Below are 21,543 nucleotides of genomic sequence, written 5' to 3' on the forward strand. Positions count from 1 at the left end.
CCAATTTTAAGTCCAATTGCATAGAAGTATATCAAGAGGCACTATCTAGATATGTAGTCCACAATATATAGTGGCAATCTCCATAGCTACGTGCAGGCACTCCGCTATATATGTTGTCTAGATGCTGCGAAATACTCCTCGAAGCCAATGGTTTACTCAATGCAAATCCCAGACTAAAAAGGCCACCTGCAAGTGCAACACGTCTTTTGCACACCGCCACTTGAGCATCGGAGTGAAAAATAAGGGCCCAATGCGGGGTTGGTGGAGAGCGTGCATCGAAAAAAAAAAGAAAGGATCAGAAGGGCCCTTTTTCTCTCTGACTCATCGGTTCAATGGAAACGCTGTTGTAGAGGGAATTGAGTTGGAGATGGTAAACTTCGCATGAATTCATTACGATGTCCTATTGCAGCGCCTCCACAGCCCGACCAAAGAAAACAATCCAGTGTAACGAAACAGCTTGACAGACAGGACAAACTACAGTACAATAAGAAAATGTGAAACAAGTCATTTGGAAAACTGAAAAACAGCATGCGACGAACAAGCCTGGAGTCCCCACTGAGCAAAACCCTTTCCGAAAGAAACCTCCCTCGACCAGGTCAACACCATCCCATTGGAAACCCGCGGTATAAATCAGCTTCAGGTTTCGGGCTCATCTTCACAGGTAGTCTTCCGGTGATTGGTAATGAGAACTCTCGGGTGCTGGGATTCCATACACATCTTGATACTCTCTCTCATACCGTTGGCGATCTTCGATTTGCAATTTGCGGTAGCGCTGGATTCATGGTCAGCATTTGCACAATCCAGTACACATCGATACTGCCGAGGTTTCTTACGTCTTTCTCCGCTTGGGTAGTGCAATCCATTCGCGGCCAATAGCTGGGAAGCTCTCCGAGCCAGACTTTCCCTGGTAATCAGGGCTCTCCACGCGGTCCTTCAAGAACAAAATGTAGGCAGATCTAGATACCCTGACCAAGCGGTCATCTTTGATTGGAGGGTAATTCTTGTTGGTAAGACGCGAAAGGGATAGGCGGGCAGAGTTGGCCTCCTTGATCCGGAGAGGTGTGTGCGACTTGACCCACGAGTCGTAAGCGGCGGTGTTAGCGGCAAAGTTCGCCTTGGCTTGAGCTTGGAATCTCTGGATTTGGGGGATCAGTATGCCGCTTCTAACATATACTGAGAACCTCGAGGGCACATACCTCCCCATCTTCAGGGCCGATGGATTTGGCACGCTCCACGGCGGCTAAGAATGCTTCCTTGTGCGTGGAGTGACCTTTGGTCTGGGGCAGCAGCTCAGACATAGCAATAGCGAAGGCGTTAGTGGGAAACCTCTTGGGTCGCCCGCTCAGGAGGGCAGTCGCCTCGAGCTCTCTGATGTGAGCCCGGCGTTTCTTGATTTCCTGAATTTCTTGTTGTTTCTCGCTGAGAGGCTTCTTCTTCGCTTCGCTGCCAGCCTTCTTGGAGCTCTTCGCCTTGGGCGTCTTGCTCGCCTTGAGAGGGGTAGACGCAGTCGCGAATGAATTCGATTGGAACATCGATTGGGTGGAGGAAAGGAGTTGGACTTGCGGGCGCGCCAACCCAGAGCTCACTGTCAGGCTGACGCGACGAAGTTGATCCTGCAAGTCGCTCACGCCAGTACGGGGAGAGAGAGCACCGCGGTGCAGGGTGCGGAGGAAGCCCCCCCCCGAGCTGCCGACTGCCAAGGCATGAAGTGGTTATGGGTGGTAGATTTAGCTGGAGCGAGGTGGAATAATAAAGACCAAAATAAGTCAAATTAGCAATTCAATATTCAAAAGCTAAGAACCGATAAGAGGGAGCTGTTGACGCAAGCGGAGCCAGAGGCGCGCCTGCTTTGGTGTACCTATCCGCATCGGGCCTAGCCCGTTTATATGCCTTACGTAATCTGTTTCTTGATTCCAACGGTTTGCGCCGTGACGATGCGATAGACAAACACCTCACACGTTCTTCTCTCTCGGTGGCCTGAGACTTTTCTCGCGGGGCGCTTTCTTTTCCCCCCTCTCTCTCCTTATCGATCCGTGTCCCGGGTGCTTTTGCGTTCCAGTAACACTCACTGATCAGCCTGCAACAATGGCTCGCCACGGAGATACTCGCTCACCATCACCTGTAGGCAGCACATATTCTTCATCCCGTCGGCCTCGCAGAGAGGATGATCGCTATGACAGAACCAGGCGGGATGATGGGCGCAGTTACCGCAGATCCCGCAGCCCAGAGGTACGTGTGGCGCATCGCAAAATTCGCATATTTTCTTGCAATCTCTGACCATACTTGTGACATCCAGAGACGGTACCGCGGGCGCGACCGCCCTCGCGATAGAGATGCGTATCGACGACGAGACCTCCCCATAGATCGGCGCGACGAAGATACTTATCGGCCAGCTCGGAGAGACCGATCCCGAGAACGGCGACGAGATGACGACCATGATTTCCGCCGCAGAAGTCGTGATAGGGATTACCGTTCCAGGCGAGATGAATCCCGCGATCGGGACCGCAGGCGGATAGATGATTCTGCTGACTTGAAGCCCAAGTCTAGACGGGATGACAGCCGTGATCGTGTTTCGAGCCGACGGTCCCGGTCTAGAACCCGAGAGGTAAGCTGCCCCCATTTTGCATCATTTCGACCCCTCGATATTAATTGTATCTCGCAGCCATCTAAACCGTCCACACCGGTCCCAACTGCTCAGACAGATGAAGAGAAAAAGGCAGAGAGACTTGCCAAGCTTGAAGCATGGAAACAGAAACAAGCTGCCGAACGCGAAAAGAAGCAAAAGGAACAGGCATCGGTCGATCCCAAAAAGATACTCGAAGCGATTGACCGTAAATCGAGTGTGTCTCCAGCTCCTGCCGCATTTCCCGGAAAGTCGAAGTTCGATCCAAAGGCTATCGTCAAATCATCGACCTCGACCGCGGCTGCTCCCGCGGTGCTTGGTACTGATGTTGCCGTTCCAGCGTCTGCCAAAGCTCCATCCGTGACAAAGCCCAACCTAGGAAGTGCCCCGCCCGCCACACTCTCTGGTCCCTTGAAAGCCAAAGGTAATGTTAGCGGATTTGGCCTGGGTGCCAAGCAAGTTTCTGAAACAGAGAAACCCTCTGCTTCTAAAACTCTGGGATTCGGGGATGGAGATGAGGAATCAACACGCAAGAAACTTGAGAAATTGCCGACCACGCCTCTCGATGTGAGTGCACCCGTGGAGGATGCGGGAGAAGATGATGATGTAGACATGCAAGTTGAAGGAACGGAAGAACACGCAGCAGCCGAAGCTCGTGCCGCAACTGAACGCCGGGATACACGACTCCAGAATCAAAATGGTGATGTCCACATGGAGGAATCGACGAACGTGCAGGCCGACTCTACTCTCATGGAGGTGGACGATGCCGAAGAAGTCGATCCCCTGGATGCGTTCATGGCTGGACTCCAAGACTCGACGCCGCCTGAACGGACAACTGGGGCCACATTTGCCAAGAAGAAAACAAATCAACAACCAGAAGCGATGTTTGGCGACGATGAGGATGTGGATGTGACGGCGGTTGGTGACGAGAAGGCCGAAGACGTCCTTGCCCTGGCAGCGATTAAAAAGAAGAAGCGGGAGATGCCTGATATCGACCACACTAAAATTGAGTATGAGCCGTTCCGTAAGGAATTTTACACCGAACCATCCAACCTTGCCGAGATGACCGAGGAGGATGTAGCAAGCTTGCGACTTGAACTCGATGGCATCAAGGTCCGCGGTCACGATGTTCCTAAACCCGTTCAAAAGTGGTCACAATGCGGTCTCGGCGTTCAGACATTGGATGTTGTTCACAAACTCGGGTGGGAAAGCCTCACGTCTATTCAAGCCCAAGCAATCCCCACGATCATGTCCGGTCGCGATGTCATCGGCGTGGCAAAAACTGGTTCAGGCAAGACCGGCGCTTTCCTGGTTCCAATGTTTCGGCATATCAAAGACCAACGGCCCTTGGCTAGTACAGATGGTCCCATCAGTATGATCTTGGCCCCCACCCGTGAACTGGCCACCCAAATCCATAAGGACTGTAAGCCTTTCTTGAGGGCCTTGGGTCTTCGTGCTGTTTGCGCGTATGGCGGAGCCCCGATCAAAGACCAAATTGCCGAACTTAAACGGGGCGCGGAGATTATTGTATGCACTGCTGGGCGTCTCATCGATCTGCTAGCCGCAAACCAAGGACGGGTCCTCAATCTACGCCGTATCACGTATGTCGTCCTAGATGAGGGGGACCGCATGTTCGATATGGGCTTTGGGCCACAAGTTGTGAAGATCATGACTAGCATCCGACCGGACAGGCAGACTGTCCTTTTTTCGGCCACTTTTCCTAAGAGCATGGAAGCATTGGCCCGAAAAACCTTGAATGATCCAGTGGAGATCACTGTGGGTGGCAAGAGTGTTGTGGCTCCAGAGATCACGCAAATCGTCGAGGTCCGTAATAACGACCAGAAATTCTTCCGCCTGTTGGAGCTTCTGGGGAATCTGTACGAAGACGACGCAAATGAAGACTATCGCACGTTGATTTTTGTGGATCGTCAAGAGGCCGCAGATGACTTGCTCAAGCAGTTGATGTATAAGGGCTACCCCTGCATGTCAATTCACGGTGGAAAGGACCAGATTGATCGTGACAGCACGATTCAAGAATTCAAGGCCGGCGTTTTCCCCATCCTAGTTGCAACCTCAGTTGCTGCTCGTGGTTTAGATGTCAAGCAGCTCAAGCTCGTTGTCAACTATGATGCACCTAATCATCTTGAGGATTATGTCCATCGTGCCGGTCGCACTGGACGGGCTGGCAACACTGGAACCGCCGTCACATTCGTTACCGAAGAACAGGATCGGTATGCTTTGGATATTGCAAAGGCTCTCAAACAAAGTGGACAGGAAGTCCCCGAGCCTCTCCAGAAGCTGGTTGACGGTTTCAACGAGAAGGTCAAGGCTGGCAAGGAAAAGAATTTCTCACGTCATGGATTCGGTGGTAAAGGTCTGGACCGTCTTAATATGGAACGTGAAACTGCGCGACTGCGTGAGCGGAAAGCATACAAAACTGGTGATGAGGATGAAGAAGAAGATAAGCTTGAGACTGAGCAGGAATCAGACGATCGATTCAACAAGGCTCTTTCAGCTGTCCGATCCGCTGCTTCCCCGGCTGTTGCACCGGCTGCGGCTTCACCTTCAATGCCGGGTGTGCCGAAAGGCGTTGATCTCGATGGAAAGATCGTCGTTCATCGTACGGAGAGAGCACCGGCCGGTGCCTCAAAGAACCCATTGGATAAGGTGGGTTCTGCCGTTGCAGATATCCATGCACGTTTGAGTCGTGCGGGTGTGATGAGATCGGGTGTGCCTATTGATAACCGTGGCCCCGATGCTGGAGCGTTCCATGCAACATTGGAAATCAATGATTTCCCTCGTAAGTTATCCCATATTCCTCCCATCTTTGAGACAATTACTTACCGTTTACTTTTACCATACAGAAAAAGCACGCTGGGCCGTCACAAACCGTACGAACGTGGCAAAGATCCTGGAGGCATCTGGTACCTCCATCACCACCAAGGGCAATTTCTACGCAGCTGGGAAGGAACCTGGGCCCGGGGAACTTCCCAAGCTGTATATTCTGGTTGAGGGTGAGACGGAGATCTCCGTCACCACCGCCATCCATGAGCTTAGACGTCTGCTTAAGGACGCAACCCTGGCAGCATCAGAGGGTGAGGCGCGCGCACCAGTGGGTGGCCGCTACAATGTTCTTTAGATCATTCTTTAGTTCATGGTAGACTCAAATACGTCTTCAAAATTCAATGATTGTACGATATACTTGGCGTGTCTTGATTCTTGTAGAAGCTGAAGCCAAAGAGTACCTCCATGATTACTCTCATCCGGAGTTAGAATTGGAGAAACCGAGGCTAGTCGGAGTACCAGCTGAGACTAGTATCATCACATCATTTTATCTAAACCCAAAGTGAAGCTTGATTCCACTATCCCGCTGACAAACAAGAAGTCAATGAACTGCAACAAAAACAAAACGTTCGCTATAAGGAGACACAACGAGCCCGCAAATACAACGCCAGCAAACAATCTCTAGGATACCATGGCAGTCATGATCAAATTAAAACATTGTATGGGTATGCCTATTCCCATCTCCTTGCAGCCTCGACCCCATCTACATCTCGCGCAGCCCTCTCTGTGCGACTGACTTGGTCTAATGTCTGCGCCTGAGTCTGTGCCTTCTGTGCAGCCAGCTTTGAGCCCAATTTCCCTTTATTGGCAGAGGCGCTTTCGGCGCGTTTCTGTAACACACTAGTCAGCAATGATAGCTCTGCATAGCATATGTTTGCGGGACATGAGCTGTCATACCTGTGCCGCAATTGCAGCATTTGCACGTGCCTCATCCGTTCCACCGGTACTACCATCTGCAGTGCTCTCGCCTAATGTGCGGCCGGGTGTAGCCTTCCAGTTTGTCTTGGCCGGAAGTGGGGCGCGGGGTGCGGCAGTTCCCCCTGAGCTGGTGCCGACTACACGACCCGGCTGATTGAAGGGGTCTGTTTCATTGGATGAGCGGGAGCAGATGTTGCCCATTGTGATTGTGTAATGAGTAGTAGGGACCGGAAAGTTCGTTGCCGGTTAGTCTGGGTTCGGCGCAGGATACAGGATACAGGATAGGGAAAGGTCGTTGACTAGAGCCTCAGTTACGGTGCAGAGCTGCTCTTTGGAGGAACACAATTGAATATAGGGAATTTCTCTCGGGTAGGTTCTGCAGGTGCTCTGCTGGCTGTGAATCAACTTGTACGTTGTTCACGTTGTTGTGGGCGGGTCATCACGAGTGGATGTTGGAGCATTGCGATAAGCTGATAGTCGATCCGGGGCAAAGGCGGTGAATGGAGGCCGATTCAGTAAGTGGAGCTGAGTATTTGCGCTTAGTAGGAGATATGGAAGGTAAATAACCATGGATGTCATTCAGCTCATAGAGTTTATGCATTTTATGACTTAACATGAACTTTCTTCTCTACATCGGATGTAAACTGCAGACAAACTACCCGATTCGGAGACAGGTCGGACCTGAGTGGCAGAATATTGCTTAGTCAGTATTTTTCTTGAAGGGAAATCATCTCCGCGGGAAAGGAATTCTTCATCGGAATGCTGGGGAGCATTTTTCTTGGATTGCTCTCAGGTCTCTATTTCCTGCAGTTTTGACTCTATCTCACATCCACCATAAGATTTCCCCAAAGTTGCTCGCCAAACCACGCTCTACGATTCGCTCGAAAATCATGACGCCTAACCCCCAAGGTCCCCATCCTTTCCTACGTCCCGAAGGTCCTCACCACTACACTGAGGGGTCCCAGTCGTCACCAGGCTATGTCCCCTGATCTTCTCAAAATCCCTTGGGTTTGATCCTGCATCTGCTGTGACTCCAAGGTCCTCCTTTTTGATTTTCCTGCACGTCGATCTCGGTCAATTCTCCGATTGCGCCTGTTCTCAACCAGTCCGGTCCAAGCGCATGACACGATTGTGAAACTATCCGCACCGTGAGAGGATATCATTCGGTGCTACAACCTAAACTCTCCCGGGAACGGCGCACACACTGGGTGACGCTTGGACTCGTGGATTCGTGATTTTGTAGCGGGATATCGTACCTGACAGACATTCACTGTCCCACTTACGGTCGCACACTACTCCGTTCCTCGACTGTATTTTCCCCGTGTCGTTCGTCGTACACGCTGTTGTGACGACACTGTTCCTGGAAACCCCGATTTGATTTTGACCCAACACCTTCCCTGCGTTATCTGAAGTGAACCGTGCACCATGGTGTCCCAAACCCAACAAGGCGATTTCTGCCTTGAATGCAATTGGGAAGCGTTTCACATAGATGGTAAGGCTGCGGTCGATCCCTCGGGCAATGCTCTTCAACATCATTTGAACTGTTCAAGTCATGAAACCCAGTCAGCGCTGCCACATTGTGAGGTCGATGAGGCCTGCTGTGATGTAGACGACTGTGCGCTGACTGCGGGTCCATATGTGGCGGCTTTACGGGCTGTGACACTTCTACTGTCTGCTCAATTACTCACTGCGAGGATGATAACTGTGATGATAACTGCGACGGTAACCACTGCGACGATACTCATTGCGATACCAACCACTGCGAAGAGGTCAACTGCCAGGACAACCACTGTGAAAGTATTGACCCTCTGTGCTTCGAAAACCACTGCTGTGAAGGGACTGCGAGTCAAGATTGCGGCTTTGACGCTCTGTTTGGCCTCAACACCCCACTGTCGCTAGACACGGGGGTTTTCCCTTCCATGGCAATGGGGAATCATTCCGTTGGCCAAGCGACAAAGGCCATGCAGCATCCTCTACCTGGTCTCGTCGATCCGTTTCAACAGGAAAACTTCCTATCCTCATACCAAACGCATGCCACCCACTGCGAGCAGGACGTATCCAACCACTTCGAGTGCCATGATTTCCAGAAAGACTGGCAGGGCATGTTCGCGCCTCCTGTTCCGACACAGGCCGAGGTCAACCCAGCTGAGGTTTTCCACATGCTTGGTATGTGTTCCGACTTCTCGATATGCCAAGATCAACACGTACCTGCCCCTCAGAATGATCTCAATACCTTCGAAAAGCCCAAAATCGACACATCAAACGCATTCAATTGCTTCCATCCCGAACATCATCATGTCCACAGCCATTTCAAAAATCCTAATGATTTTAACCTGCAAGCTACCCGCAAAGGACCCCACCGCAACCATCATCGCTGCCGAGCTCACACCCATGCTCATTCTCACCCCTATTCCCCTTATTCACGACAGTCCCGCTCGAGCATCAGCTCTCACCTCCTTTCAAGTCCAGGAGAAACCCCACCACCTCTCGAAGGTGACACCTCATCTGTGCTTACCACGCCGGACTTTTCTCCTGATGACAGTAAGCTGCATATATGCAAGTGGGCAACAGAGATTCATGGAATCAAGGCTGCTTGCGGTGCTACTTTTCCCGATTGTGGTTCTCTTCAGGAGCACCTTGTTGCGACTCATATGAATACCGTTAACGGTGCCAAGGGCAATGGGTACTACTGTTGCTGGGAAGGATGCCATCGTCCGGACGAGCCCTTCTCGCAGAAGTCCAAGCTTCAAGGCCATTTCCTTACTCACAGTAACTGTACGTCATGTCTATTCTCTCGTTATTTATCGATGGTAGGACAAATGTACTGACACGAATGGCGTCTTTACAGATAAGAATTTTTCGTGCTCGGTGTGTGGCAAGGCGTTTGCTAGACAAGCGACATTAGATCGACACGAGCGTAGCCATCGCGGCGACAAACCATACACCTGCAAACACTGCGGTAAATCATTTACCGATAGCAGTGAGTTGAGTATGTCGTCCTGGAATTCCATCTCGAGTCCACTGCTGACTATCTCAGAAACACACTCGCGAACCCACACTGGCGAAAAGCCTTTCAAGTGCACCTGGCCAGGATGCAATTTCACCACGGGCGACGTGAGTTCCTCTATTTATATGTAACATACCTGCTCATGCTCTAACATCGAACCAGTCTTCCAATATGTCTAGTCACAGACTCAGTACGATACCCCTTCCATTTTGAACTTTTACCATATTTTACTGACTTCTTTTAGCTCACGGGGAGCGAAGACATAAATGCCATTTCCCAGGATGCACCAAGAGCTTTACTCGTCCTGGTAAGTGATCTGACCCCTGTTTAACCCGCCTACATACTAACCAATCTACAGATCAATTGAAGCGCCACCAGAGAACAACGCACAAACAAGACTTCTCCTCGTCACTTCCATCACCTAGCTCCGACCACTTCACTATGACCCCCTTCACTCTCGTCTAATGAACCATACCTTTGACTGCATCATTATATGCAATTGCCATGCCTTACGACCCAACGGATTCAGGCGCTATTTGCCGCCTGGCGTACTATGAATCGTTGAGAAACATTTTGTTTCTGGCGTTTTCCGGATTTTTTCGAGAACCACCAAAAAGCTTGATACCACTTGCCCTCGACCTTGCTGGGACTTTACCCCAATGATTTAATTGATTTATTGTCTTAAGAGCCTGAACCGATCAACTCTTTGATTGGCCCGGGTGATCTATTTCCTACATGGTTTTATTATGTTATGATTTGCTTTTTTATGAAATCGCATGTCAGGTATGATATATCGGCTAGGAAAAATGAAGCTTGCAGACTCAAGATGGATAATTCGTTTATTTCTTTTGCTGGTGTGGACCACAACATACCGAAGTACGAGTTAGACCTTAAAATATACAATTGCCGCATCTAGATACAGAATCCATACCATCGCAGCACCCCAGTAGCGATAAGCCGGAGTTTGAACAGCCATGCAGCAACGCGCTCAATCTTCCGTGGCCCTCTCCTCAAGCGCCTCAACAGCATTCTTCAACTCCCGAATCCGATGTCCAACCCGCCGACGCACCTCATCCTTAACACCCTGCGGAATCTCCGCCGGATTATATTGAGTTTCGACAATAGCACTCTCCCCAGAGTCCTCTACCTCAGATGATAACTCATCCGTCTCATTCTCGACTTCCCCAGGACGAGCAGTGTATAGGCCGTACACAGTGGACAGCTGGTTGAGAGCATCACGGGCAGACTCACGGTCCGAAGCAGCGTAGATGGTGGATGAGTCCGTGCTCTCAGTGGCAATTTCAAACTCGTCTTTGGCAACTTCATACAGCTCTTGTAATTCCTCGACCAGGAGATCGGCTTCGGCTTTGCCCGTGGATCCTTTTTGGTCGGCGTAGGTCCTCGCCGTAGCTTTGGGAATTGATGATCGGAGTGAGAAGGGCTTTTGGCATGAAATTGGGCTAGTCCGTACATTGTTAGAGCTGGACATGCTGTGCAAAGAGCGAGAGACCGGGCGCAGCCGCTGTATGGAGGGTCGGTTGATGTGGTGCGATTGTAGGCCTCCGAGGCGGAGGAATGAGGGGCTACGCGCAGAGCGGACGCATGGTAGGACGGACATCTTGAAAACAGGTGCGAATGAAGTAAATTGGATATGGATTTGTGAGCAATTTCAAGAACTCAGCTGAGCTGTCATAAGAGGCCGACGCCCTGGGATGACGTCGCCAGCAGTTTATCGCATCACGTGGTGATAAGACGTGCTCGCTCCATATCACGTGATAATTTCTTAGCCTCAAGGATCCACCTGCTGATGGTCATCTCCCCTGATTCAATCACTGAGCAGAACCTGAGCCTAGAGGCAAGTCGCCTCCTAGGTCATGATCTTAACAAAATGCATTATGCTGAACCCTCTTCTACATTACCCCATTACCTCATTGATGCACTAGCATCATCAAGACGACAGTCGGCTCGGAAATATATACTTCATTCTGGGGTGGGGGAATTGGGGAAATATTGCTTGGATACCGTGACAGTGCCACATTTCCAATCAATACGCTCAAGTATAGAAAGGAAATTGGCGATCATTTCTTCAGCAGCTTTGGGCCCACCAACTGAAATCCGGGGAATGCGGGCGAAGGCCTTGGTTTACTCAATCCGAGAACATAGCTTGGCTTTCTAGCTATTAGACGGACGATAACAGACAATTTCAAATGCTTTTTATTTCCCGAGTGTGGGTTATTTATTAACATAGGACATTAAGCGCCTCATGACATGCTTCCTGCCAGCTTCCGTATGAAGCCACCGTCAAATGATATTAACATACATTTTCTTCTTCTCAATACTTCTTATCTGCGTGGAATTGGGTTGCGTCGAGTTCATGTCGCTCTATCCCAGACCCTATCTCAGATGCAACGTCGGATCCGTGTAGTTCGCGGAATCCTTGTGCCCGATATATAGGTTTATTTAAAGCATGCGATTTTTCTTCGTGGGGGGAAGGAAGTTCCGCCATCGCGACAGTTGGACTTCTCCCGACAGCACTCGACTGTGCGGCATTCTGGCGTCGTCGTCGGATCAGGAAGAAAATGAGCCCAGCAATTGCCACTGCGGCTAGGACTCCCACGACGATTCCAGCAATCGCACCACCTGAGATAGTGGAGATATTATCTGTGCTACTTAATGCACTAGTCGCCGAAGAAGAGCTGGCAGCGTCGGCGGCGTCCGCAGTAGGTGTGGTGGCTATCGTGGGTGTTGGGGAGGAGCCTGTGTCGGTCGATGATGGGGAAGCTGATGTCGAGGAGTCTGAATTGGTCGGTGATGCGGAGGCTGATATCGAGGATGTCGAGGACTCAAAAGCAGAAGTGTTATTCTTCACCTTGAATGCCAAAAGATCCGCGCTCGAGACGTGGTCTGACCAGGGGTAGGTCTTGCATGTATAGCCTTCGGATGGCTCCTCGCAGTGAGTGTTTCCATAAAGGAAAAGGCACCAGTATCCCTCTTGAGGGGTCCAATCAAACACATTCCCTTCTGGATTATTCATTAACTTGCAGTCCTGGCCGATATCATTTTGAACCGTCAGCAATTTGCCATCTGGCTCGTGCCAACTGAAGATCCATGCTGAGACTGAAGGTAGGCAGGTGAAGTATAGCAGCAAGGAGAGAAGTGAAGAGGCAATCATAGCTGTGAATGGGGACCTGCCAAAAACGGGAACAATCTGGCTGTAGACACAAAATTAATGTTAAAATTTGAATCCAAATTTCTGCGGGGCATCCCTATCTTATGTTTAATTTAGCATCAGGGCCCTTAATGGCGGGCCATGCTGAGGCTGGAGATTGGTCCTTGCAGAACAAATTGTCGGTGCATAAGCGAAGCAACGGAGACGGCATGGCCCTTCGCTTGCTATGCAGGGTATGTTCGTTGTCCAATAATACCCTTTGTCGGGAGATTTCGACAATTTCTTGGCAGGTAGAATACGAGATGATCGGCAATGTAGCAACCTCGTTCCTACTTAGGGTGCTGACTTGCAGAAAGGACCCCAACCTGCAATTCTCGGTCGCGTGCTGAAAGGTTACGACAAAATCCACGGAAAAAGCAACCAGAGTGGGAGTATAGCGCGAGGCTGACAGCACCCGAATAAGGTATTTTATATTACTCCTATTTAAGGAATGAGGAGGGAGGTGGGGCAGGGCTGAAGAAGGGGAGGGAAATTATGCACCGCGTCACGGGCCAGTCCTGGACTTCGCCGAGGCATAACGGCCCTCGACAAGGCTCAATAGCTACATATGTACCTCCTCCCTCCTCCCGCAGACCCTCGTCACATCCTATTCACCCTGGGTGCGAAGCCAATAAAACATCTGAGACTATATCCTACTCCATATAGACTAGTTAGAAAGGAGACAGAATGCGAAACTACATGACTGTATGCCCATTAGTTTTGTGTTATTGAGGTATTGTGAATGGTTCTATTAAGCCCTCGGAATTACACCAGAAGGGACAAGTAACAATATACGCAAAAGCATGTTCAGTCTCTATTCCTATGGACATTAAATAGCATTAAAATGTTATCGCTCTGAGAACAAAAGGGGACCATTATCCTTTCCTTCTACAACAATCTTGATTTCCTTCGACATAGACTGTATCTGGCCTAAATGCCGAATGTTGGCGATTTCATGTTCTGGAGCAACCTGCAACAGCCCCATGAGGAGCGGAAAAACGGACGATTTCCATAGCACGGGTTGACCTCGACTAACAATCACTGTAGCCAGGAAGAGAGAGATAGACAAGATGACCGTTACTATGGGAAGAATAGCCCGCAGCCAACGGACAAGAATGTACGTCTCAGTTTGATAAGCTCTTCCGCTAACTTTAGTTTGTCCAACGCCTAAGCGCATATGCCAATCCGACCATTTCTGGGTAGAGTTCGTCCAGAATATGGGCTTGGAATTGGCCGGCAGTCTTGTGTGGCTGTTTCTGTAACATTTTCACAAGACGTGCAAATTCCAAGCGTGGTAAAGTCGGGATAATCGCAGGATTCCGAAGGACATATTGGGTCGAGAGGAGCGTTTGTTTGTGTCAATCCATTGAACATGGCAATCTGCATTGTAGGATCCATTCGAAATGCACCCCCATCCGATTTGGTGTGGAACTCCTGCGGTTTAAAGACATATGCAGTCTCATTCAGCACTTGTACTTGTCGTGATGGAAATGATAAGATCTGTTGTGTAAAAGGATCAATCGCAACAGCAAGAACCATCAGTGCTGCTCCTGCCAATTCTAGAAATGACCTCAAGTGCCAAAATATCTTTAGAGACCCCCAAGGACCACGGCTGGCTTCATCAAGAAGATGGAAATGATAGAGCTGCGTGGGTTTTGATCGTGGCCCTGTCTCCACTTCAACTGGCCAAGACAGATCGAAACTAAAACAAGCATCGCTGCCTTCGCGAAATTCGCAATGACGGAGATGACTGCATTAGGAGATATAGAATATTGCCAGCTGAGATAGGCTTTCCCATCCACGTATCCCAGAAAGCCTATTAAGAGGGCAAGGTAGACAACACTGAGAATGGACACCCGATTTCCCAGACCCAGGAACCTTCCCAGTCGTAATTGTCAAATGCCTTCTTGGCACGCGAAAGCTTTGTCCCTTGCTTAAATACCATGTTCCATCATTCTCGAATACTGGGTCGTATGAAAGTCTTCCATAGACTTTCAGTTGCTTCTCGTCAAAATGAGGTCCGGGTCATCCAAACTTGTGAAAATGTAGGACCTCCACTAAAGATCTTTTCGTCGAGGGCTGAATGAAATATGTTCAATAATATGTGCGGTTGAATTTCGTCTGATACTTTTTCAGAGCTACTCTATCGCGACCTGGGGGGAATCAGTAAACAGGACAAGGGCCTGTCGCAGTGATGATATACTTGCGCATAAGGACCTTCAAAAGCCAGATATATACATCAAACTATCAGGCCGGAAGGTCCTCCTTCTATAGAGAGAGAGAGAGTCTATCTATCTACTGCAGTGGGGGAAGCCTAATGTATGGCCACATGCCTCGACAAAGAGGCCTGTAAAATTCATATTATGGTACATCATGATAGAGTGTTCTTGAGGGTGATATGTTTAGTACATTTCGTAATTGTAACAGAATCAAAATTATCGGTACCAAAAATATCAATAGGTCGAAAGCTAACAGGCCCTTGAAGGCATTGAACATATAGTGTACATACTTGGGACCCGAGTGACGTAGCGAAAACGAGTAACATATAGGGAAGTATTCCAGCAAATAAATATGCGTCCCTACCCCCCTTCCCCCTGCAAAGTCAACGCCACCTAGAGCTTAAATGCAATTAGGTGGTAGCTAATGTGATGACCAAGCACATACAAAAGTCCTCATTGTCTCTTTCCATTTCTGTTTCCTACTTCGTATCCTGTTTTAGGCTCCCTCTCAAAGGCCTGGAATATTAAACAGAACCATTCCATGGTCTTGTCGCTCCAGGGTTGTGTAGATCCTCTTTACATGCCACCCCCTTCTTGATATCTCGATCCATATCTGAAATAGCATGCCCCGGCGGTGTCACAGGTGTGCTGTGAACTGGAAGATAAAGAGTATTGTCTAGGTCATCCAGTCCGCAAATATCATCACCGCTAGCGGTTCTTGCGTTAAATATTGTGGTGTTGTTGGAGCGATACCGCCGTTGAAAGTGATCGAAGCATTTCTCCACGGTTCTACCTAGAATAAATGCAAGGATCCCTCCGAGCACTGCATTCAAGAATTTCACGAACTGATTGCACTCTGGCTTATCTGATGCCATTAAAGCGAATTTGATACCCAGGTGTATGGATGTAGAGAAAGACTTAGCTGAATGAAGATTGCAAAGCTAGAGACAAAGAACAAAATAGGCGACGTTAGAATTACGTAGTATGTCACCTTGGGTGTGATTCGCTTCTTTGCCGACGACTGATATGGCTTTGTTCCAAAGAGCGTAATAGTAGACGTACTAAAAATTATAGTTAAATATAAAAGGACTTAGAAGAAGTAACTTTAATTAAAAGTCTACATGTACCGAATGCCTATTATATCGGTAATAGAAAGATACGTTTATATCTCTAAAACTACTGTATCTTACTATAGCGTAGTAGGGAAAGTAAAAGAAAAAGTCAGTCTATTGTACAAAATTATACATTCACCTGTCCATTTCAGATGAGTCCCAAAAACAACCAAACCGCCAGGATCGATTAAACCCGTCATGTGCAGTCGAGACTAAATATGACCATGGGATCCCAGGAACTAATGGCCCGTACTCGGGTTCTTCGAGTAGCCTGGGGCCTACTAGAACCAATAAACCTGTTTCTACGCATTCGCTATCTCTACGGCTTAACCTTTTCATGGAGGCTTTTGCTTAATTCTGAGATGCCGCACACTAAATTGAATATGGAATACATTCATGTGAGTCGGGGCAAATTATTCCAGAGCTTGCAAGGCCAATCATTCCTTCCGGTCTAATATCTCATCCGTGATGCTTTCAAATCACAATCATTAAGAAAACCCCAATGTTGGATTTCCATATATAATGAATTTGGCTTGGAATCTGGCGCAAGGATCGGGAATAATCGCGGTATGTTGCCTTGAGAGGTGACACGAAACTTGTCCTGCACACCCGGCCCCGTGCAGATCGCCTAGAACTGGCTAGATAATCTGCGTTAATCTATTCGCCCTCAGGGAAAACCTTGCTGCATTGCAGATGTTGATTGCGACCGAGCTTGCTGTCTTGTCTCACACGGAGACCCATGAGTTGCTTGCCTGCGCCAGCCAAGATCAAACCGGCATGCGGTGTTTTTCAGCCAATTCCCATTGGCGCATTGCTGCCTGATTCTCCTGCAGCAACACCAGGACTTGGATGTACTTTACCGTTCAAACTGCGTCTTGATCGAGCTGATGTACTGGGGTTGGACGTGATCGAAGTTTGAGGCCCGGTGATCAAACCCTCTTTGTGTCCAGACCTGACAAGACGCTGGATCCGGTTAATGCTTCCAAGGTTAACAAGCTAACTACCTAGTTAGGTAGTTACTGTGTGCACATGTGCAGTAAGTCCTACGTTACGAGGCCACTCCAAGAGAAAAAGCGGTGACCTTCATATTTTGATTTGACAGGAGTTGCCCCGTTTTGGAATTCTTTGTTTCCTGTCTTTCTTTGGAGACACTTTCTGACTCTAACCTCAGATCCTTTTTCCTTTTTCCTTTTTACCAACCTTAGTTCATTGCCCTTACGTTCGAGATTGACATGCCTCCCCAATTTCCCCAAAGGTCTGTCTGGAAGCCTTACGCTAGCTATTCAAACTGATAAGTCTGCTGAATAGCAACCATATCGAATGCAATGTCCTCTGTACCCCCAACCGAGGCAGCCCTTCAATCTCTCCGAGACGAATTGAAAGGCAACATCTTCCGAAATGTTAATGGTTTCTTTGCCAAGTACTTCGAGTGGAAGTCCTGGTCCTCAGCAGTCCAGAACAAATTGCAAGAAACAAAGTCAGCCGATATTATTAGCAAGTTATCTGCTGGTATCCCTGGCATTGCTCACTTCGACCCGCTGGTAGAATGGCTTGCCGAATTCCAGACCTTGTTCTTCTCGGTCGACCAAGCCAACTTCCGCTTCCACAGCCAGCCGCTCAGCAACATGAGTAGCACACCTGGGGCCGTCATCTACCTCGAGACATCCGATCTCCAGTCAGTTGCAGGTAGCACCCGAGTGTTTGGTGAATTCCATCAAGACAGTGGCTCCGTCTTGTCCGATGACGACGACGACACTCTGCGCTTCTGCGAGCGAGCAAAGCAGGTGTTCAAGGCCCAGTCGGCTCGATGCTTTGTACACGGGTTCCTGGTCCGCAGTACTACGCTGGAGCTCTGGGTTTTTGATCGGTCGGGCGCCTACAGCAGCGAGAGGCTTGATCTGGCGCAGAGACCCGACCTGCTGGTGCGGACTTTGGCCGGCTACACCTTGATGAGTGATGAGGAAGCTGGGTTTAACACCTTTGTAAAGCACGCACCTGGATCGGACAGCTATGTCGCATTTGATCAGAGCGACAAGCTGCACCTTCGACCAGAGTTGATTGCAACGGCGGACTATACAGTCGGGCCCGGGACAACCTGCTATGTGGCCTCGACATCGACAGTCGGGGAACCAGACACTGCCATCAAGTTTTCCTGGCGGGAGGATGAAGAGCCCACTGAGGTCCGCCTACTGAAGCGGGCGCGTGAGCGCAACGCCTGGGGCGTCATCCAGCTCCTAGGCTATCAGGACCTGGTGAACATCGCCGACCTTCGCCAGGGGCTGCACTTTCCTCAAACGGTTGCCAACCGGAGATTCTCGTGCGTCGCAAGCACCCTTCTAGGCCGTCCGATCCGACAGTTCACGTCGATTCCCGAGCTCTTGGAGGTCTTGCGTGACCTTGTCAAAGCCCTTCAATCCCTCTACGTGAATGCGAGGATCCTCCATCGCGACGTCGCCATTAAGAATTTGATCATCACCCCGCAGCGCAGCGCAGACAGCCCCAGGGGTGTCTTGCTCAATTTACTTCGCGCTAGATCTCGACAACGTCCGTCCTATTGAGCCAATGGTTGGATCAGATGGCTTCATGGCCATTGGCATTCTCTCCGGACAACGGCATACATACCGGCACGACTTGGAGTCCCTGTTCTACGCATTTCTATGGATCGCTATTGCGAACGATGGCGTGCACGACGAGGCAAATGACATACTGGAAGGCATACCAAAGACATCGCGGCTCTGGAAATGGTGCACAATGGACTTCGGTGCTGTCGGACGGGATAAGGCCGCCGACATGAGCCCTGAGGGCTTTGAAGGAATTCTGGACGAGTTTTCCTCTGACTTCGCTCCTCTCCGAGGTCTTGCCAAAGAACTGCACGCGCTGCTCTTCCCTGTGCGCGATGGGAAGGTTTTCACGGGTACTGAGACAGACCAGGTGGCTGTTCAGAGGCTCTATGATGGGATGGTGGATGCTTTCAACCGGAGTGCCCTGGAATTCCAGGGTTAGGAAGTATCAACTACTTTTAAGGGCGCCCATTAGCTGCAGTTAATTACTAGACTGCTTTCCTTCAAGGGTTCACGTTCTAATGGTCCAACTCCGCAGTGTAGAATATCGCACACAAAGACAACTGGCCGAGTCATGTGCCGCTTCCGCAAAGCGACCGTCTGGTATTGAGGACGACGATAACGAAGTTTCCGAGCCCCAAGAATGAGAAGGATGGCACCAGGACTTGCCAACACATGGCCATATTGAGCACACTTGGGGTTCATCGAAGAGAATCGGTGTTGATGACGAGGAGCCTGTCGATAGCGTCACAACTAAGAATGGGCTGCACTTGACGGGTGTCCCTCTAGAACCCGGGACTGCTTTCTACACGGCGGTTTTGGCTATCTCGGCGGCTGTATAGGAGTGACATGGATGGAAGTACTACTCAATCATATAAAGTAGAAACGGGCCCGTTTCCAGAACTAGACCGTTTAGCATCATGCGAAACTGTCGGATTTCTTAGTCTAGCTCTTAGCTTCAATAACACATTGCACCATGCACTTCGACGTCTTCGTAGACCTCTCCTCATAGGTTATGAGTCCCTGAAGCTCTATTCAACCTTCCTCGTTATCATCAGCTTTATCTTCTATCGGCCTCTCTATCGACGCCTGTCGGAGCAGTCACGTGACAGCCCGGGTCCCAGGACTTCCAGTAGTTAGTGCAGATAGCTTCCTCTCTCTTTTCCTCTCGAGAGTCCAATACAGTTTCCCCTATATCATTTCATTCCTACGTAGCCTTCTATCTCGCTGACATATTCTCTTTGATTCTTTCTCGAACCTTATTTCGAAATACGCTTATCTATATCTAATTTTGCTGTTTTGAATTATCGAAATATATTGTCAGACATTATCAAATGATGGTTTACCTCTCTAAATTATAAGAAGTAGCTAGTTATACACGATTCGTTGTCCCTTATCGTTAGCAATCTTCTAGAATACTCTTTGCGACTTCACAAATTCGGCATGTTACTTCTTTTCTATATGCCTTCGTAAAAATTCACTAGGCAGCCAAACAAATGCCGTGTTGGCTAGAATTTTGTTGACATTGCATTTGCCGTATCACTTCACTTTTATACGGTCTTCTTTAAAACATAACACCTCATTAGTGTGCAGCTTCTGTCGTAGGCAGGCACCTAACCAAGCTGTACGAACTTCTAGGGGATTTAGTCGTATAAAGATAGTTGAGCATCCGCACAGTACCACATCCATATATAGAATTTCAAGCTAAATTTTTCACACGCTGAGTGGCTGCCTCATCTAGAAGTCTAGCAATTGCTTCATGGCCATTCGATTCTGCATAATTCCGTGGTGTATTATCCTCTTCAACCGCAAAAGCGGAAACCTCCGCCCCTTTGTCGAGGAGAATTCTTACAACTGCTTCATTCCCGGACTCGGCCGCTATATGCAGTGGCGTATGTCCCAAGAAATCACGGTCCATCACGTTCGCCCCATTCGCTAAGAGTGACCTAACAGCCCATTCATTGCCATCCTCTGCAGCAAGGTGTAGTGGTGTCAAGCGCTGAAAATCTTCAGATACATTCACATTTGCGCCCTTCGCCAGAAGCAGATTAAGAATGGGCTCGCAGGTAAAATCGACATCAAATACATCAAATAACGCTGTACGCCCATTGGATGAAGTTGCCTCCAAGTCTACTCCCTTCTCTAGGAGCAGCTTCACAACCGCTTCATTTCTAGACAAAACTGCGTAATGGAGTGCTGTTTTTCGGCTGATCGTTAATGCTGTCACATCAGCTCCCCTCTCCAGAAGCAGTCTCGTAACTTTTTCCTGGCCACCACGGGCCGCATAATGTAGAGCGGTCTCTTGGAATGAATTAGTGACAGCGATATCTGCCCCCATTCCTAGGAGTACATGGACGGCTTTTTCGTGGCCATTTCCTGCAGCGAGTTGCAGTGCGCTACATGTCGGTCTCCGTCCCGTATCTATCGCAGACGATAGATCCGCACCAGCGTCCACCAAAAGCTCGATGATGCAATGCATTCCGGCCTCTGCGGCGAGACATAGTGCTTTGCTTTTCGCTTCAAGCGAAATTGGCGCATCCCTGGTTTTGCTAAGGAGCTTGCGGATTACAGGTGCTTGATTTCTTTTCGCGGCCCATCCGAGGACGGAGTTTTCGTCGGCGCAGATATGGCTGCGCGCACGTTGATAAAGATGGGAATCGAGGATGCTAGCATATCTCCGCGCCGTGCGTAGGAATGAGCCGACATCTCGGGTGTCCAGAATGTCCGCTATCATGAGGAGGATCTCGATTGGAAGGTCGAGTAGTGGACTTGGCCGCACCTGTCTGATGGGCATATTGAATTCCAGGTTTACTCCGAATAACCTCTTGCGTTATTTCACGAGTTTTACCTTGTCAGGAATGTAAGAGACAGATGTAGACGAAGTCTACAGAAAATGAAAGGGGCGGAGATCTTGCCAGATGTTCGTTGCATCTTCATTATGTTTGGACTGTTTGTCAAAACATTCTGCCCGATAGACACCTTGCGGACGGACCATACGAGCTTGATACAGAAGCTATTTTTACACAATTATTATTACGGTACCTGGATACT

General features: G+C 49.3%; 9 protein-coding genes across 9 annotated transcripts; 3 read left to right on the forward strand and 6 right to left on the reverse strand.

Moving 5' to 3' along the window:
- Nucleotides 1-636: 636 nt before the first annotated feature.
- N7519_000429 (uncharacterized protein) lies at nt 637-1,868 on the reverse strand (the record flags this gene model as incomplete). The annotated part of the gene is made up of 4 exons (XM_057287208.1): nt 637-772; nt 834-1,135; nt 1,197-1,693; nt 1,802-1,868. The coding sequence occupies 4 exons, from the start codon at nt 1,866-1,868 to the stop codon at nt 637-639; spliced, it is 1,002 nt and encodes a 333-aa protein (XP_057153291.1).
- Nucleotides 1,869-2,085: 217 nt separating this feature from the next.
- On the forward strand, nt 2,086-5,762 carry N7519_000430 (uncharacterized protein; the record flags this gene model as incomplete). Its single annotated transcript, XM_057287209.1, has 4 exons — nt 2,086-2,229; nt 2,297-2,605; nt 2,663-5,423; nt 5,488-5,762. 4 exons carry the CDS (start codon nt 2,086-2,088, stop codon nt 5,760-5,762), a joined length of 3,489 nt encoding a protein of 1,162 aa, XP_057153292.1.
- A 376-nt stretch (nt 5,763-6,138) lies between these two features.
- N7519_000431 (uncharacterized protein) lies at nt 6,139-6,586 on the reverse strand (the record flags this gene model as incomplete). The annotated part of the gene is made up of 2 exons (XM_057287210.1): nt 6,139-6,297; nt 6,365-6,586. 2 exons carry the CDS (start codon nt 6,584-6,586, stop codon nt 6,139-6,141), a joined length of 381 nt encoding a protein of 126 aa, XP_057153293.1.
- Nucleotides 6,587-7,810: 1,224 nt separating this feature from the next.
- Nucleotides 7,811-9,857, forward strand: N7519_000432 (C2H2-type zinc finger protein; the record flags this gene model as incomplete). Its single annotated transcript, XM_057287211.1, has 7 exons — nt 7,811-8,023; nt 8,080-9,160; nt 9,234-9,374; nt 9,423-9,499; nt 9,555-9,582; nt 9,637-9,699; nt 9,751-9,857. The coding sequence occupies 7 exons, from the start codon at nt 7,811-7,813 to the stop codon at nt 9,855-9,857; spliced, it is 1,710 nt and encodes a 569-aa protein (XP_057153294.1).
- A 523-nt stretch (nt 9,858-10,380) lies between these two features.
- N7519_000433 (uncharacterized protein) lies at nt 10,381-11,010 on the reverse strand (the record flags this gene model as incomplete). The annotated part of the gene is made up of 1 exon (XM_057287212.1): nt 10,381-11,010. The coding sequence occupies one exon, from the start codon at nt 11,008-11,010 to the stop codon at nt 10,381-10,383; it is 630 nt and encodes a 209-aa protein (XP_057153295.1).
- Nucleotides 11,011-11,724: 714 nt separating this feature from the next.
- N7519_000434 (EGFR-like transmembrane domain-containing protein) lies at nt 11,725-12,564 on the reverse strand (the record flags this gene model as incomplete). Its single annotated transcript, XM_057287213.1, has 1 exon — nt 11,725-12,564. The coding sequence occupies one exon, from the start codon at nt 12,562-12,564 to the stop codon at nt 11,725-11,727; it is 840 nt and encodes a 279-aa protein (XP_057153296.1).
- Nucleotides 12,565-13,447: 883 nt separating this feature from the next.
- Nucleotides 13,448-14,545, reverse strand: N7519_000435 (DUF3176 domain-containing protein; the record flags this gene model as incomplete). Its single annotated transcript, XM_057287214.1, is given in 4 exon segments — nt 13,448-13,856; nt 13,877-14,159; nt 14,198-14,442; nt 14,457-14,545. The coding sequence occupies 4 exon segments, from the start codon at nt 14,543-14,545 to the stop codon at nt 13,448-13,450; spliced, it is 1,026 nt and encodes a 341-aa protein (XP_057153297.1).
- A 2,711-nt stretch (nt 14,546-17,256) lies between these two features.
- On the forward strand, nt 17,257-18,934 carry N7519_000436 (Protein kinase-like domain protein; the record flags this gene model as incomplete). The annotated part of the gene is made up of 2 exons (XM_057287215.1): nt 17,257-18,436; nt 18,465-18,934. The coding sequence occupies 2 exons, from the start codon at nt 17,257-17,259 to the stop codon at nt 18,932-18,934; spliced, it is 1,650 nt and encodes a 549-aa protein (XP_057153298.1).
- A 1,257-nt stretch (nt 18,935-20,191) lies between these two features.
- N7519_000437 (uncharacterized protein) lies at nt 20,192-21,286 on the reverse strand (the record flags this gene model as incomplete). Its single annotated transcript, XM_057287216.1, has 1 exon — nt 20,192-21,286. One exon carries the CDS (start codon nt 21,284-21,286, stop codon nt 20,192-20,194), a length of 1,095 nt encoding a protein of 364 aa, XP_057153299.1.
- Between the last annotated feature and the right edge of the window lie 257 nt (nt 21,287-21,543).

This window comes from Penicillium mononematosum (genome assembly GCF_028829835.1).
Source record: "Penicillium mononematosum strain IBT 11891 chromosome Unknown utg000001l:1.0-4488741.0:1.0-4491989.0, whole genome shotgun sequence".
Classification (NCBI taxonomy): Eukaryota; Fungi; Ascomycota; class Eurotiomycetes; order Eurotiales; family Aspergillaceae; genus Penicillium; species Penicillium mononematosum.